The sequence below is a fragment of the Gadus chalcogrammus genome, chromosome 13 (assembly GCF_026213295.1).
Source record: "Gadus chalcogrammus isolate NIFS_2021 chromosome 13, NIFS_Gcha_1.0, whole genome shotgun sequence".
Taxonomy (NCBI): domain Eukaryota; kingdom Metazoa; phylum Chordata; class Actinopteri; order Gadiformes; family Gadidae; genus Gadus; species Gadus chalcogrammus.
The window spans coordinates 15653876-15671585 of NC_079424.1; the positions used below are offsets into that span (position 1 = coordinate 15653876).

Below are 17710 nucleotides of genomic sequence, written 5' to 3' on the forward strand. Positions count from 1 at the left end.
CTCTCTCTTGCTTCCTTCCTCTCCCTCTCTCTATGTGTCTCCACCTCTCTCTGTCTACCCCTCTAACCACTTCTTCCTGACAGACGGCAGAGCAGTTGATGACTCTGGCCTACGAGAACGGCATCAATCTGTTTGACACGGCCGAGGTTTACGCCGCTGGAAAGTAAGTATAGGATTTCTCACAGATCACTTGAGTCCATCAATACACGTCCACTCACTGACCATACACGGCTTGCCTGCTGACCCAGATAGTTACAGAAGGAATGCACCAGGTACCTCTGCAAGTTCCCTGTGCGTCAGTGGGAAATCCTATAGCTGTTGTTGATCAATCAAAAGTAGAACACCTGGATGGGGAATTGAGCAGCTGTGTAAAATAATTTGCAGGCAAGCGTTCAAAACATGTGAACGTGTTCTTTAGGTAATTTTCTTTGTTCCTTCCATTGTATATAGTGGGATACAGACAGCTAGTTATCAGTTGCTAACATTGAAAACATACCGTCTCCATAAGGAGCGATGTGCTTCATGTATTTTTCCGGTTGAGAGGACACGCCGCCCCGGGGTTAAAGGAGACGACGGCAAACGTTCCACTGTCGCCACGTGCCTTATAGCTCTGCAGCCTCCTGCAACGCTTCCTCATGGAGGGAAACGCGGCAAGAGCTCGGGTTCACACACACACATATACGCATGTTCGCTCATGTGAACACACACGCACACACACACACACACACACACACACACACACACACACACACACACACACACACACACACACACACACACACACACACACACACACACACACACACACACACACACACACACACACACACACACACACACACACATCAAACAGCCAACAGTCATTTTCTAATGATTAGCTCAGGCTCGATGCAAACGTACAAGTTCTTTCATGTAAACATCAAGACAAGGACCTGGCCTGACCCAGGACTTGGAGCACATGGCTGAGGGAGAGAAGGCATTTGTACACTAAATCGTTACACAAGAGAGATTGTCACAAAGGAGCCATGGCTTTGTTCCGTTTATGTGTGATCTCTTGTACATCGTCCTAATGGATTAGTTCCGTTTTGTGGTCTGCAGTGATTGAAATAATCGAAGGGATTATCCTTTCCTCAGTGTACTGCCTTTCTAATCCTGAGACTGTTTCGACGATTCCTTATTTCTCCAAGGCCAATGTCAGTCAGTATCATTTTCCTTCCTAACCTTGGAAGTAAAAAAGTAGAATAGAATAGCTTAAATCCATGTTGTGCTGTTCCATCTGCTGCTGCAGCTGTTGCGTGGTAGGGAGAGAGAGAGAGAGATAGAGAGAGTTGCGCTATCTGTGTAGTGCTCCTATTTTAACAACATTCACTTAGTGTTCTGCTTCAACACCGGGGCGATAAAACCAGCACGGTGTTGACAAACTGTGATCGTGATCCTCGGGACGTGTGCGACTGCACAAATTACAGATTTGCACGAGCGCTTAGACCCATCAGTGGGACGCGTTTGCAAGCCGTCCTGGCAACGCACTGTAATCCAACATGTGTTGCTCAGGTGTTAATCCACACACACACACACACACACACACACACACACACACACACACACACACACACACACACACACACACACACACACACACACACACACACACACACACACACACACACACACACAGAACAGTGCTGTTCTATAAAACTGAACATCCTTGTTAACATAGTTTTGCATTACATTATTCAGCATTTAATATTTTGCTCAGCCGGCGCTGGAGGTTAACGTTCACAGTTCACAGTTCACAGTTCATCGTTTGAGGTTGATGACTTTGCGACCCCCTGGGTCAAGGCAGTAGAAGTAGACAGGGTGAATTGTAAGCGGGTCTTCCAGTCGTAGAGAGGGCAATGCCGGACATGTCAGACATGCTTGTGTTCGAGGAATACAATATGTGCTCTGTGGGAACTAGAGTTAAGCGGACAAGATTTTTTTTACACTTTCTCCAAAAAGAAAAAAACACTCAATTTAAAACCACATATTCTTACAGTTATCACATTGCCATAAAGATAAATTGCAATGTCATGCCTGGATGGAGAAGTAAAGCAGTGTAGTAGGCGAAAGAAAAACCATAGGATCAATATGAACATTTGAAATATTTATTTTAAACAAATGTGTGTGTGTGTGTGTGTGTGTGTGTGTGTGTGTGTGTGTGTGTGTGTGTGTGTGTGTGTGTGTGTGTGTGTGTGTGTGTGTGTGTGTGTGTGTGTGTGTGTGTGTGTGTGTGTGTGTGTGAGACACAGGGATGGTATATAGATAGGGGAGATGATCGGGGAGGGAGCAAATGGTCTGGTGTGCAGTGATTTTGGCAGAAAGACAGAGGAGGTGGATCAATAGCTGAGCCCAGACCCCTCTGGGTTCCAGATAGGTCACCCTGCAGGAAGGCCACTCATTTATCTGCCCCCGACAGCAGAGCGGCTGACGGTGGCACGGGCCGAGGTTTTGTCCGAGAGGCCCCTAATGGGCCTCATGTCGGCCCTAATTAGCACCCCTGTGGATGCAAACGAACGGCTGGTGTGGCTCCTACCCTCCACCCCTGCTCCAAACGGGGGCCTTCTGCAGCCACCACTGAAACACTTGCGTCTCATCTACACACACTGTAATGCACACGCAATTACGCGCACTGCATTTATGAATCTATACTTGTGGATGAGGGGTTATGTTTAGCGTGCCGGGTGTTGTATAAAACTGTTGAACTTGGAAGTGTGATGTTTAAATGTTTGCATGAGCCGGATTTTCCCCTGTTTTGTCTCACTCCCTCCCCTGTCCTCCGTCCGTTCCGCAGGGCGGAAACTGTGCTGGGCAACATCATAAAGAAGAAAGGTTGGAGGTATGTGTTTCTGTGCTTGTAATTTCCTCCTTTCGCCTCAGCCTTCTTATCTCCCGGCTGATCCTATTGGGACAGAGCAGTAGACTGAGGGGGGGGACGCGGGAGAGATAAATAATGGATGGAGTTGACGGTGTCAAAGCCGTACCTTGTCATCCTCCCAAGATAAGGAATGTCAATAAAATGCCTTTTCACTCTGACTTAGCATCTTCAGTTGGCGGCGCTCAGGCCTTGTTTGAAGGGTCCACCTCTACTGTCTCTTGCTCTACCTGTGCAGTGGCCACAGCTCAGCATGTCCTGGCGTCCTCTTGCTGTGTTATGGGATCATGGGATGCATGGAAGAGCAGGAAACGGGGAACGGCAGAGAATGTATGAGCATGTAGAAATGCAGAGTTAGTTAAAAATAAATGGGTTTTGCAAATATCGTGTACCTGTTGATGAAGCTATTGATTCATGGATGCTATATTTAAAAAGAAAGCTGGGTTTATTTTAGACTATTATTTCATATAACTTCCAGATTGCAGCCCTCCTCATCAGCAGAAGCTCATGCATGGCCATGATGCTACAGACGATATAATGTGCACACCCCACAACATTCGCATGCAGCTGACACTGTCTATTTAATGCACACACAGTACTACAGAGTGACCCTTCTTAAACTACCCACCACCACCGCACCACCGGTCAAGTGGTTTCTCAAGGTTACTTTTGTTCTCTCTTCCACTTTGCCTCCTCTTCCTCCCTTTGCAGACGCTCCACTCTGGTGATCACAACAAAAATCTACTGGGGCGGAAAGTAAGTAGCACCTCCGTGACGGCCGCCGTCCATCCCGCCGTGAACGTTCTGTTTGGGCTCCGGTGACCGACAGCCCTCCTGATAAATTATCCAAAGTTCCCTCTTCATAGCGGGCATATCAGGAGTAATTCAAACTGATATGTTGTCAAGGACTCTCAGTGCAAGCGGCCCTGAGATGTATGATATCATGTGTCTGGGATTGAGGGCGGAGAATAGAGGGCCAACAGAGGTCCGCCCAGGGAACATGATCTGACGTTATTGTGGCTGGCTGGGTGGGTGACGCCATCCAGAGCCAGGACACTGAAAGATTAATCGGCCCCCCTTGAGGAGATTGACATGATATGATTTGGTTGTGTTTTTTAATCCATAGCGCAATGCTGGGGTTAATTATTTATTGCCGTTAATTGATTATGTATCACCTTTCCGTTGTGTGTTCCAGAGCCGAGACTGAAAGAGGGTTGTCCCGGAAACACATCATAGAAGGTATGGCTTGGCAATCACATGCTGTTAACGTTTATCGTCTTAAATGGTATTATCGTCACGGAATGAAGACGGAGACTTAATGTGATACCTAGTTTAATAGTATAAATGTATGACGATGATATATCTTTCATCAAATATATGATTTTTTAAATGTCAGCGAGAAAGGAAAAGCAGTTTTAGGCCGTTACCAACTTTTGTACACTTAAATGTGAGTAAGCCTCAGTGAGGCGGTTAAGAATGGCATTTTGAGTTCATAAGCTTATCGTGATATTTAACGAGGTTGTGTAGAGTTCGCCATACTTAAACGTCCATATCCCCAAGCCCCAATAGAAGTTGAGCTGCACCACATTTTAGAAATGCATCACACAACATTTATATCTCAGTTTGTCTAACCCTTAATTAACCCAGCTTGACTTCACACACACGTTTCCTCGTGTACCATCTCAGTGGCGTCCTCTTGGGGTTAGCCAATGTGCAAGATAGTCTTGATAATAACCATGTGATTCAGTCTGCGCGTTAATAGAACGTAGGTTGGGAGTGCTCTTGTTTAAACTGACTCGGTTGGGAATGCTCTTGTTTAATCTTCCCTAACTCTTAAAACACATTCCTTTTATAGGTTTAAAAGCCTCGTTGGAAAGACTGCAGTTGGAATATGTGGACGTGGTCTTCGCCAACAGACCGGACCCCAACACCCCAATGGAAGGTGAAACACCTCCCATCAACACTCTCAGCGTGTCTCCTCAAAGATCCTCCCTACATCTAATGCGATCCGACCACACTCTGAAGCCACGTCATGTTGCCCTTTCGGAGGCATGCTAAGAGCTTCCACACGCAGTGTGTTGTGGCCTCAGCTGGGGCCACGCAGAATCCATCTGTTGACGTGTCAAAGCGACTGTTCGGGTTCAAGCTGGGGTCACAGGTCAATTTGCTTCTCCCCCGAGACCCTCGAGTTGTGTCCCGTGCGGGGGCAGAGTCGGTTGCGTTGTGGGAGACGTCCATCAGGGACACGTCAGGTGCTGTCTGACAGGATTTCAAGGGGCAAAATGGGGATGTTATTCTCCTTCCCTTCTCCTCCTGCTCTGCACTCGCTGCACACAGTGAGCATGCACAGAGTTCATAATCAATGTAACCATCTGTTTTTATTAGTTTTTGTATTTCATTCTGCCACAACACTGTTTTGTCTATATTACATAACAAACTACCTCATTCTATTTCCCCCTTTCCCCCGGCTTTCCCCCTAGGGACTGCAGATGAAATGTAGCTTTCTAGCTAATTATGAGACAGTTACTAACTGTCCATTGTCCCTAATAAATAAATAAGGCTGTATCATTTAGTTTAGCATTCACATTTGTCACATACTGGATGATATACATTCAAGCATAAGTCAACATGACGAAAGAAATCGTCAAATTAAAAGCACTATAGTATATTTTCAACCGGGCCTTTCGTCTTTTGTAGCCAACTTTGAATGGCACAAAACAGCTATTGAAAATCTTTTTTAGAAACCTTTCTAAGGCATATTTTTGGTTGAGTCTACAGCCATGCAATAAAATGCAGAGGCCTGCCATCTTCCATTGCATTTCCAATTGGCTCAAGCTTTGTTCCCCTGCAGCTCCTTTCACATTAAGTAGGACAGTCGCTTGTACGATTCCTGCCCTTTAATTTGGTTCAAGTCTTGTTTTGTTGGGAATGGAAGGATGCTGGGGGTTTGCGACCCACCGACTCATTTGAATGAATCAGCTCATGCATTCAGGACACTAACAACAAACATCCTGGCCACTGGCCTTGAAATACCCATCTCTAAAAAACAATTCCTACCAATTAATTCTGGGATACTGTTGAGACAAAGATTTCAAAGAAACCAGAATTGAAGATCCTCCATTACACTTTACATCATGGGCATAATAAAATAATAACAATGTATATAAACAATGGTAGAAGGGCATGAGATTCAAACTGGAAGAAGGAGAAAGACTCCAATGTTGTACGTATGGTCCTCTCTGGGTTACAGAGACAGTGCGGGCGATGACCCATGTGATCAACCAGGGCATGGCTATGTACTGGGGAACATCTCGCTGGAGCCCCATGGAGATCATGGTAAGAGTGCACACGATACACACCCACATTTACACATGCAACCTCGGATGGCATGTGTCTTTCTGAACCACACTTCCTGTGGAGCACACAACGTATTGCTTCTTTGTTCCATCCCAAAGGCCAGGCCATGTTGCAATGATGCGTGCTTGTGTGCGGGTCCTTTTGCAGGAAGCGTACTCCGTTGCCCGGCAGTTCAACCAGATACCCCCGATCTGTGAGCAAGCCGAGTACCACATGTTCCAGAGGGAGAAGGTGGAGGTGCAGCTACCTGAGCTCTTCCACAAGATCGGTGAGTCAGGGGACTCAGCTCTAACAGAACATTGCGTGGACGTTTGACTCAGTAATTGGGCACGGTAGGGCCGGAAGGGATGAGTTTTATCTTAGATATTGTTGTCTAGATGTGGTTCTCTGTATTTGTATTGCCTAGTCTGTGTTTGTTATCGCCATGTCCTCGAGCACAACATCTCCATATGGAATGACTAAAAGTGATTTAATGCTCTGTTTATTTTGAGATGTCAGGAAGATGTGTGTGCTTTTAATGGGCACTATCTTTACAAGGGCTGTGGTTTGACGATAGGATTTAAACTCTCCTGGCATGGAGGGTACACTGAGACATGAATTGCAGTTTGAACTTTGCCCGCTCACGCGATAGAAAGAGAAAATGGCTCGAGGCGGAGTCTTGAATGTAATTTGATTTGAAGTGAGAGTCGGCTGTGAAATCCAAACGCATTTTGCGTCTTCTTTGATCCAAGTGTGCGCCATATCGACCGACAAATAAAGATTGCGATTAATTGAATGGATCCCCTCGGGGCACAACAGGACAGCCACAAAGAGCAAGGAATATGGAGCAGAAATGGCCGGGATTCATTATATTATTTTCACATATGTTAGCTCGTGCAGGTAATACAATATGCAGCCAACTGCATTAATAAGAAGGCCCATTATCGGATTTTTACATTACATCTGGAAAAAAAGTGGCCCAAGCTACAGTATATGAGAAGATAAAAAAGATCTTGTATGGTATACATGCGTGAACCAAACAGTCATGAATACTGTGTAGGCAACATCCGACCGTGGTCCTAGTTCTTAACATGGTTTGTGTTGTTTCTCAGGTGTGGGGGCCATGACATGGTCGCCCCTGGCCTGTGGCATCATCTCAGGGAAGTACGACAGCGGGGTGCCAGCCTACTCCCGCGCCTCACTCAAGGTACCCCCTCCCCACGGCCTGTGTGTGTTTGTGTCCAGATGTAGTGAATCTCGTCACGTATTTCACTTAAAAAGGTTTCACGTATTCAGTAATTTATGGCTGCTTTGATGTTGTTTCAGTTTGGCTTGAAATATCCTACTCTATTTAGTTTCGGTTGTCAAGTTATTTTTTGATTTTTTTTTTGTATTTAAGATTGCCAACTTATTAAAAAGAGAGACGACCTAACATGAACAAAATCATACTTTATTAATACCTTTTGGAATAATAATGACGATTCAATCGAAATGAATACGATATTCCCCTTCCATTTTAATAACATTTCCAGTTATTTTTAAAGTCCTGTAGTCCTGTTCCAGTTCAGTTTTAGTTTTTTGTGCAACCGCAGTGTCTTTGTTTGTTTCATTTAACGGAGTGCCTTTCCATCAGTGCTTTATTGATTTCAGTTTCACCTCCCTACAATGACACTGGTGAACTGAGTTTCTTCCTTTATATAACCTCTCTTCCTCCCCGCCCATCTGCGCTGAAGCCGCTGTTTGCATCTCCAATTGTTATTCGTGGTTCTTGCAATAACAGCTGTTTGTTTTTCTATGTGTCTTTCAGGATGTACAACTTGCCGTCTCGCAAACACGTCTTGTGTTGTTGTTTTTTTGTGTTTCTCCTGCCCTGTGTTCACCACATCCAGTGTGTGCGCCCCCACACACCCACGCCACAGCCACCACCGCTGCCCTCCATGGATAACAAGATTGCAGTGCACACTTTTTCGATTATATTCAAACTTTAAAATATGCACATAAAACGAAAGGAAATTTAAATTCATGACAAATAATATTATAGATAATATTCTCGAGATTGATCATGGTAAACATTCTACTTCACTCAGCGAACGGTTCTAAGTTGGCTTTCCTTCATTACACACCGGTCTAGATATTCATAATATGAGTAGTCCCATTATTTTTCTGCCACACTGAACTCAATCTAACCTATGGCCCCGCAACCCAGAGAGACAGCATATGTCACGCAAGCTGCTAGCATCCTTTTCACACCACAGTTAGTCTTATTAACATAATTCACTACACAATCACACAACGCAAAGTGCCCATGCACAACACACGTTATCGGGAATTAAATTAAACCCATCAGCAGATCTGTGTGTGTGTGTTTATGTGTGTGTGTGTGTGTACGTGCGCCCATGTGCGTGGAGAGTTGTATCCTCAGGAGTCAGGACCCAAGAGATGTATTGTCGTCGAACATGCCTTCCCCCGTTTTTAGAGTGCTGACTCAGCGATCCAACTGAGACGTGCCTTTACGTCTTGAGTCCCTCTTGCCTCCGGGTCCTACAGATACCTCATCCTCGTGTGGTTCGTGTCCTCACTCGTAGCTCGGTCCACATTCAATCACCAGGTTAATTCCTCAGCCTCCGGCACTGATTTGAAACAAAAAGCCGCCTCTGTCATCGAACGCAGACACGTGCCCCCCTCCCTCCCGCCATAGGAGCAGCGCTGGAGAATCCACTCAGTGTCGTGTGCTCGTGTGTGTATTAGTGTGTGTGTGTGTGTGTGTGTGTTTGGGCACGCATTTGTGCGAACCCAAAAAAGCACACGGACAACCGGCCCACCTGTGTTCCCCTAAAGCAGAGGACGGAGGCTCGGGGGGGGGGGGGGGGGGTCGTTCTGCGTGCTGAGCAGGTGTGCTGTGTCCTCGACAGGGTTACCAGTGGTTGAAGGACAAGATCCTGAGCGAGGAGGGTCGCCGTCAGCAGGCGAAGTTGAAAGAGCTGCAGGCAATCGCCGAGCGTCTGGGCTGCACTCTGCCCCAGCTCGCCATCGGTACGCTCAGGCCCTCTGCCGCTCTCTCTCTTTCTGTCTGTCTGTCCGTCCCTTCTGACTCCACCACCACCCCCCCCACCAACCCCTACTACCGCTGACGCTACCACTGACACCACCGCGCCCCTGGTACTTGCTGTCCTGTCGGTGGCCAATTCCGGACATCACCTGCTTCTGTGTTGTGTTGTACGGTGTTGTAAGTGGAGCCGGGTCGTTGTTCGACGAGGGAGCGGAGAAGAGCCGACGACGTCGAGGGGCTGTTTTGTTTTCTACTTGGGGGAACCAAATGATTTTACTGGTCAGTGATTTGGGTCATTTGTGTCCAAGTAGAAAAGGAAAGGAGTGGTCAGGGTAGCTTTGGAGCGTCCCGGGCTGGCCGGACGGGGCAGGCTGCGTCTCGCTGCGCCATGCTCCTCACATGGCTGCGCAGGTTCTTATTACGAACGGGGTCGGGTTTGGTTTCCCCCTGACTCAGCCGTCCAGACCTAACGGCACCTATAAATCAGACGGTGGAGGGTGGATGCCATTTATTCACCACGAGAGCGATGGCTCATCGTGCCTCCCCCAACAAACCCTACCCCCCCCCAACCCTCACATCTATAACGCTGCAGATTCCAAGACGACTGGATCCTTGAGCCAGCCTCCATAGCAGTACTCAATCCGGATCAGGTTTTATCTGCTTCCTACTGTTGCCCCCCCTGGGATCCTGTTATGCGGCGGGTCACAGATAGCTCTGCTCACGGCCCAGTAGCACTGGCTGCTCCAGTCGCTCCCGGTGACCGTCGATCCCCCGTCGACCGCCCCCACCCCGCCCCCGCCCTCGAGCTGTGAATCAGGGGTGCCACCTCTGGTGTCACCGCGTTACGGCCGGCCGGTATCGAGCGAAGACTGAAAGATGAAATAGCGCCACGGCCCCGGTGGCCCGTGTCCCCAGGGCCGGCCGGTTGGGCTCCTGCGGCGCAAGCAGAAAAAGAGAGCAGGATTTATGTGTGCTGCGGCAGCAGTGTGGCGGGCCGGGCGCCTCTGGCTGTGCCTGCGTCGCGGTAATCCTACAGGAAGTCCCTGGGGAAGCCTCTGACGCCCGCGACCGGGGACTCTCCCCCCAAAGTCCTCCTCGCTAATTCTATTCCCAGAGCCACCGCTGGATCCTAATCCCATCGCTCTTTTAATAACACGATGTTCCCCTGGCCTCGGTGCACTAATCCGGTTTGGATCGTATTCTGGGCAGTGTGGCTCTGCCCGGTATAGAGGGGGGGGGGGGTTGGTGTTGTGTGGGAGTCGTGTAGTAGTTCTTGTCATTGAGGATAATAAGATAAAGCACACAACCTTATTCTGTTGAAGGACTGTTGATTGATATGTGCAAGTGTGTGTGCGTGTGTTTGTGTGTGCGTATGTGTGTGTGTGTACGTGCGTGTGCGCCTGTGTGTTTGTGCCTGCGTGCGTGTGTGTCTCTGTGTGTCTGTGTGTGTATGTGCGTGTGCCCATGTGTGTTTGTGCCAGTGTGTGTCTCTGTGTGTGTGTGTGTGTGTGTGTGTGTGTGTGTGTATGTCTCTGCATCTGTGTCTCTGTGCGTGTGTGTATGTTTCTGTGTGTGTGTGTGTGTGTGTGTGTGTGTGTGTGTGTGTGTGTGTGTGCCTGCGTGTGTGTTGGCGGGGTGGTCACTGCTGTCTACTGGGTCCCCTACAGCGTGGTGCCTACGGAATGAGGGCGTCAGCTCTGTGCTCCTCGGAGCCTCCACCACAGACCAGCTCATGGAGAACATCGGAGCCATACAGGTGAGGGGGCACGGGGGGCACGCGCCGGGGCGGGCGCCCCGTGGCCTAGCCTTAACGCGCGTATACGTCGACACGTGATGAGCTCTAGGTCGGGGGGGACGGGGAATATAGCCAGCCAACCAATGGGGGTTCAGCGCCTTTGACCCGTAAGTCACGCATCACGGTTGGAGAAATTAAGAAAAGTCCTCGGTGGTTTGGAATTCGGTCGGGATTAGAACAGCATACAAAGCTGTAATCTGATAGGATGCGCCTCGATAGGTTCGGCTTCAGGAAGTGTTTGAAGTCTGAGCGCCGGCGTCAAGGTGGGGGATCAGAGCGGTCCGCCAGAACTGGCGTAGCGTCAGAGCTAGGCTGGGCTTCAATGCTCAACTCGCTGAGAAAGCATTAGCAACGCTGAGAGCTCATCATGTGCTGACCGCTCCAGGCTCCAGGCGGTGGTTTACGAGCCCTACTCCTCTGCACTCACGCAGGACTTCATATATATATTTATATAATATATCATATAAGTTCAGGGGAGTGGAGGCTCACCACCACCGTAGAGGGAGAGCGCCCCGGGCCGCTTCCCTGCTTCGTGCGCTGATAGCATGCGTAGGTTCAGCGGTCGGACTCCTCTGATCTCCTCATCACGTTAAGTCTGGCCCTCGGGGGGCGGGGGGGCTCCGGTTGGACTCTTCATAGACGTCAGCGTTCTTTATATTTAGTTCTGTATTCTGTACGCCGCCTCGCGGCTAAAGGGTCTGTGATTATAGACACGCATACGAGAGACCAGCGCCTCCAAACCTTTGACTTATAGTGGACAAATTCAATTGTCATCAAGTTCTTCCGCGGACCACCTCAAATGTAAACAGGAAACAATCGATAAATAACCATGCAGTGGCTGAGCAAAGAGAGCCCCCTTTATACTAGGTTATTACTGCCAGAAGGCCAGTGTGTTTATTTAGCAAACACAAATGAACACAAAACATCAATGGAAGACATTGCAATGGAAAACATGATTTTTATAAATAACAAGCCAAGCCACTCTCTCTCTCCTGTCCACTTATCCCTTCTGGGAATAAATTCCTTCCCAAAAAACGAATGATAAAATCAACCTCCTGATCCTTAGTTAACCTACACCACCTACTGCAGACTGTAATTGGTTTAGATTAATCTTCTTTTTCTCCTATTTGTTAAAACAACTTGTATTTTTCATTCAGTCATACTGAATGCATTTGGGCACTCTTTCAGCTGTTCTATTTGTATTCACATCCGAGATCTCACGTTCTCTCTCTCTGCCTCTATTTCTCACTACGTCTCTGTCTCTCTCTCTCTCACCCTGTCTCCCTCTCTATCCGTCTCCCTCTATCTGTCTCTGTCTCTCTCTATGTCTCCCTCTCTTTCCGTCTCCCTCTATCTGTCTCTGTCTCTCTCTATGTCTCCCTCTCTTTCCACTCCCTCTATCTGTCTCTGTCTCTCTCTATGTCTCCCTCTCTTTCCGTCTCCCTCTATCTGTCTCTGTCTCTCTCTATGTCTCCCTCTCTTTCCACTCCCTCTATCTGTCTCTGTCTCTCTCTCTCTCACTCTGTCTCCCTCTCTATCCGTCTCCCTCTCTATCTGTCTCTGTCTATCTCTATGTCTCCCTCTCTTTCCGTCTCCCTCTTCATCTCTATCTGTCTCTGTCTCTCTCTATCCGTCTCCCTCTTCATCTCTATCTGTCTCTGTCTCTATGTCTCCCTCTCTATCCGTCTCCCTCTTCCTCTATATCCGTCTCCCTCTCTATCTGTCTCTGTCTCTGTCTCTCTCTCCCTCTCCCTCTCCCCCTCTCTCTGCAGGTCCTCCCCAAGCTGTCATCTTCCATCACCCATGAGGTGGACAGCATCCTGGGCAACAAGCCCTACAGTAAAAAGGACTACCGCTCCTAACGGCCAGCGGCCCTCACACCGCCCCGCCCCGCTCACATGCGCCGGGGGATGACAACAACCAAGAAACACACACACACACACACACACACACACACACACACACACACACACACACACACACACACACACACACACACACACACACACACACACACACACACACACACACACACACACACACACACACACACAAAAACACAAAAACACATCTTTGCCTGATCCTCTTGTCTGCTTGAGCTTTTACGGAATGAGGCCCTTGGCGCATGAGTCTGGTCCAACGTCGGCCACCCCAGGGCCCCTGTTCCGCCCCCTCCCCCTCCCCCCACTCATAGATCTGGTGGAGGATTCGATGAGACGAACTGGACAGAGATACAGGGTGGGTGGGTGGGGTTTGTGTGCATGGAGGCAGGCTCCAGTGGGAAAGGGGATGGGGAATTGAGACGCGTCATTAGGGGGAAGTTAGGGACTTGAGCTCATAGTACAAATCAGTTACGTGTTCAAGATAGCTGAACAAAAGCATTAATAACTGGCAACAGCAACAAAAAAACGATCTTTAAGTAAAATTTAAAAAAAAGTTATAAAAAAAAGCAGATGCTTGCTTGGCTGTCAGATACATTCGTTTTTTCTTTTTGATGTGTTTTATGTTTCTTTCCTTTTTTTGAAAAACTGAATGCATTAAAAGCAAGATTAAGTTTATACTGTATAAATATCCAAGACTATTCTTCTCTGTTGCATATGTACCATAGTAGACATGTCAGTTCCTGAAAGGTTTTCGTTTACGAATATCTGTGTGCGATGCTGTCATTATGGGGTTTTTTCGGTTGGGTTTTCAACCGTTGTTTAGTTTGTGTTGTCTTAAATCGTCGGTTGTACAAGCCCTCGCTGTAGGCTTAACCAATCAGCACTTTAGTATCGCCAGTGGTCGCAGTGTTGGAGTACTAATAAAAGGATAATAGGAGAGAGGACGGGCCGCTACTAGAATCGTCTCCCAAGTCATTGCGCTATACATATCTGGGTCCAATGTCTGTCATCAGTAGTCCTGTCCTCTCACGTCCTTCCAATCTGCCAATATCTCCGTCCCTCCCCACTTATATTCTCAACATTTTTGGCTTGCTTCTTCTGTGGTACTGTTTGCCAAGCCTGATTCTCTCTTACCCTGGCCCTCGGCGTGGGAGCAGTGTCCACCATGGGTGCAACACTGCCCTCTGCTGGAGAACTGTTGTCATCATTTGAATTGGCCAATTGAGAGCGTAGGCCGGAGTGCTATTTGAGAGACCTGGGTGTTCAAGGGTCCATTGCCCACAACAAAGTGGAGCCGAACTGTGGAGCACATTATATAATGTGTGTATGTAGTGTTCCACGTCTGTTCCACACTGGTGTTTTGGTAAGAGGACTTGGAGAGGTACAGTTCCAGTAGGTGGTCAGTACCAGTTGTGTGTCAGCATTACGCACATAATCTCCCCTCCCCATCCAGTTGAGTGAGAATGCCTCATTTAAAGAGTTACATCTTACTGGGCCCTTTTAGTGTTCCAATTATTCTTTTCTTTTCTGTGGACGGAAGCACATTGGCTGCCTCTCGCCCCTGACATATGGGAGCGAAGATGGATTCAGATACGTTGCTCAGTGGAGAATAGACATATTTGTTTCTGTCTGGTCTGGATTGTTGTTTGAATATGTTAAAGTCAGCAGCTCAGGGAACAGAATGTTAGTGTGTGTGGGGGGGGGAGCAAGTTGTCTAGGTGTAAGCGCGCACACATGCTGAGGAGCTTTTATTTACTCGGAAGTTACGCATGTCTCTAGTCCCTCTCATGGGGGGCCACTGGGGATACTTATAATGTCTGTGGCATTTCACGTGGCTTGAGCCAAAGATGTTCCGCTCTTTTCTTCTCATAATAGTTACTACTACAACCCTAAGGCCTCTCTCCTCGCCCCCCAAATGTTATATTACTCCTTCTTCCCTGCAAGGGACGGAGCAGATCATCCGGACGCATGCACCAAAACCCAGCTTGTTATCTCAACCGATAGTACGGACCTTTACCCCATGTATCTCGTCGCGCCTCCACCACGCTGTGATTAATGCTTTAGTCCTCCTCCATGTAAACGGTATGCATAATAAGACTCCGCTTCGGGAACATTACGGTTCCTCTTTAGGCAACGGTAAGCCCACGTATGATAACCCATACATTAAGAATAAAAGCCGATCAATGATCGCTATACCCCCGTCCCCACAGGATTCACAGCTATTCATCGGCCCCCTTTTTGGGGGACCCTTACTGTGATCAAAGCACAGGTGGATAGCATGCGGACCCTCCCCCTCCGCCCCATCGTACCCGAGGGACGAGCAGGTCACTAACTACCTTAACTAACTAACTTAACTGCAGATTCAATTTTAGCGATAACAATATACAGTGTTTTTGCAAAACCAAGAATGGTGGCGACACGAGCATAGGGTGTTGAAGCTCCTCAGGCAAAGTAAAGTGGGGTTTAGAAAGGGTGGATGGTAACGTTGTGAATGAGAGGGATGTTTTGTGTACTCATCAGAAAAAACGTCAAGGTGGAGTTTTTATTTTTTAACCGCAGCAGGAACAATATTAATAATTTCTTTGGGGGGGGGTATCATTAAATATTTATACGCGAAAGAGATACGGATAAACTGATAACATGTTAGCTCGTTGTGTTAATGGATCTCTGTGTACGTTTGTGTTGCTGTAATTTATGGTACGTCTGTGAATTTAAATTTGCCTCAGCCAGCTTTTCTTTCTCTTTTTCTCCAGGTAAAAAAATCAAAATATCGACAAAAACATTAAGTTCATTAGACTGTGACATTTCCCCTGTGTCTTCATATTTTCATGAGCAGGGAATGGAGAGTAAGTATTCTGCAGCGTGCTGGGTGGGGGGGGGGTTCTCTGTGTGGACATTTTTTAAAGTTTTTTCCTGTGGGGTATACCTTCTATCCCGCAGTGTTGCACAGGGCTCATCTCTGAATCACCTGCACTTGCGTTGTGAGAAACATCTGGACCGTCGCTGGCGTTACCGTGCACCGTATTCATAGCAATGTTTCAAAAGCTTCATTAAAAGGCTGCAATAGTGAAGCGTCCTCTGACCTGGATTACTGATGGATGTACAGGAAATACAGTGCTTTGAAGGGGCTCCACCTTTGTTTATTTTAGACGTACAAAACAATTTGTTTTAGACAATATAAATCAGACACACCGATTATATGTCATGGCTTCTTAAATGGAAGATCCAAGGTTAAACAGAATATATTTTTTATGTTGGAGCGATTCGGGATTTTTTTTTTTTGTATTTTTACCATGCTGCATTTCCTCTGTTAATATTGTATCAATATAGAGACTGACAAAATAAGCAATTGATTTGTATCGTTGTGTGCATTGAGGTATGCTCTGAATTGAATGCAAATGGTGGACAAAATTCACTCTATGAAGACATCCGAGTGAGAGTAAGATATCTCCCTGGGTCTGTATATAGTTTGACCTTTGTATATATTTATTATTTTTGGTTGTGATCACCTCAGCCTTTTTCTTTCATTTGCAGGCATTGCTAACTGCACTGTGCTTGAATCTGAATTTAGACAGGATGTACAGCTTTACTCTTTAATGAAATTAAAATGACAATGGGAAAAAACGGACGCAACACTGTTTATTATTTGTGCCCCGTATGAGTTGCATACACCGACTTCATAGGCTTACCGACCATTTTTCTCCCATTGGTGGACATGAAATATAGCTCCAGTGAACAATTAAATATACATTAACACAAAAACGACGTGTATTCAAATGTGTACAGCTGTGAAATATAAATATAACTTGGCAATTTATACATATAAAAAAAGGTTATTAAGCTTTACTCCATGCATCTATGCATTGCGGTTGATAATCGCCAGTTATTCTAAAAGCAGGGGCCTCCTCTTGACTTCTCCTTTTAAAGAATTCGGTGAACCGCATTGTGCTAAATGTATTTTAAACTGTACAACATCGTATGGCCCCACAGGCTTGCACACTGTGAAGAAGCATAGCACCAATAGTTGGAGGATTTCACTTGATACACATACCGAGCTGCAAACCACTTCATTGCATTATTAAAATATGATCAATTGGAGTGAAGTGTGGTGTCATACCTAGCCACACCATAAATGTAGAGTAACTTTCACATACTTTAATTCTTAATATTATGCTCAACTATCTTTGCATTGGTTATGGACATAAACCGGACAGCATAGAGACAAAATGGACAGCAGAACGCTCTCGGATCTATTGGACATCCTCGATGTAAAGCCAATGTGCTCTCTTGTCCCGTGCATAGACCTGAGGACAGCCAGAGCGTAGTGGAGGATCCTCGTGTTGTGTTTTAAAGTTTCCATGGGTGCTTTGCGCAACTCCCACCACAAAATGGGTCCTTCCCGCCCCCCCCCCCTCAGGAACCACCTCAACAGTCTTCTCGTCAGCGCCCTGTCCCTCACCTGGGTGGAACCCTACGGTGAGTCTGTCTTAGCGGGGCTGGTGTGTGGCTCCCATCACTGGAGCAGTTATAACGCATTTTCCTCCAGCGTGTCTCCTACGATACTTCTCTCTGGGAGGCGGAGGGGTCCGTCTAAGAGGGGGGTGGGGGGGGGGGGGGACGAACACAAAAGATCCGTCAAAGACACTTCGTCCAGGCTCAGCAAGAAACGGCCAACACCAGCCATAAGTGAGGTCTGCCTTTGTCCCCGGCGACCTCCTGCTGGACTGACCAGCGCT

General features: G+C 47.3%; 2 protein-coding genes across 7 annotated transcripts in view; one reads left to right on the plus strand and one right to left on the minus strand.

Moving 5' to 3' along the window:
* kcnab2a (potassium voltage-gated channel subfamily A regulatory beta subunit 2a) overlaps positions 1 to 13330 on the plus strand; it is a 42759-nt gene extending 29429 nt beyond the window's left edge. Inside the window, exons 5-15 of one of the 4 annotated variants that reach the window (XM_056606984.1) lie at positions 84 to 163; positions 2831 to 2875; positions 3623 to 3667; positions 4107 to 4150; positions 4767 to 4853; positions 6162 to 6247; positions 6416 to 6536; positions 7360 to 7454; positions 9160 to 9280; positions 10964 to 11052; positions 12864 to 13317. In XM_056606984.1, the coding sequence (XP_056462959.1) occupies positions 84 to 163; positions 2831 to 2875; positions 3623 to 3667; positions 4107 to 4150; positions 4767 to 4853; positions 6162 to 6247; positions 6416 to 6536; positions 7360 to 7454; positions 9160 to 9280; positions 10964 to 11052; positions 12864 to 12953 (903 nt within the window). In that variant the 3' untranslated portion in view covers positions 12954 to 13317. Of the gene's footprint in view, positions 1 to 83; positions 164 to 2830; positions 2876 to 3622; positions 3668 to 4106; positions 4151 to 4766; positions 4854 to 6161; positions 6248 to 6415; positions 6537 to 7359; positions 7455 to 9159; positions 9281 to 10963; positions 11053 to 12863 lie in introns of all 4 variants that reach the window. The other 3 variants (XM_056606985.1, XM_056606982.1, XM_056606983.1) reach the window with 3 other exon arrangements.
* Positions 13331 to 15870: 2540 nt separating this feature from the next.
* The window catches only part of megf6b (multiple EGF-like-domains 6b), a 60255-nt gene continuing 58415 nt past the window's right edge, over positions 15871 to 17710 (minus strand). For 2 of the 3 annotated variants that reach the window (XM_056606979.1, XM_056606980.1), the window contains exon 38: positions 15871 to 17564. In XM_056606979.1, the coding sequence (XP_056462954.1) occupies positions 17500 to 17564 (65 nt within the window). In that variant the 3' untranslated portion in view covers positions 15871 to 17499. The remainder of the gene's footprint in view (positions 17565 to 17710) is intronic. The other variant, XM_056606981.1, reaches the window with a different exon arrangement.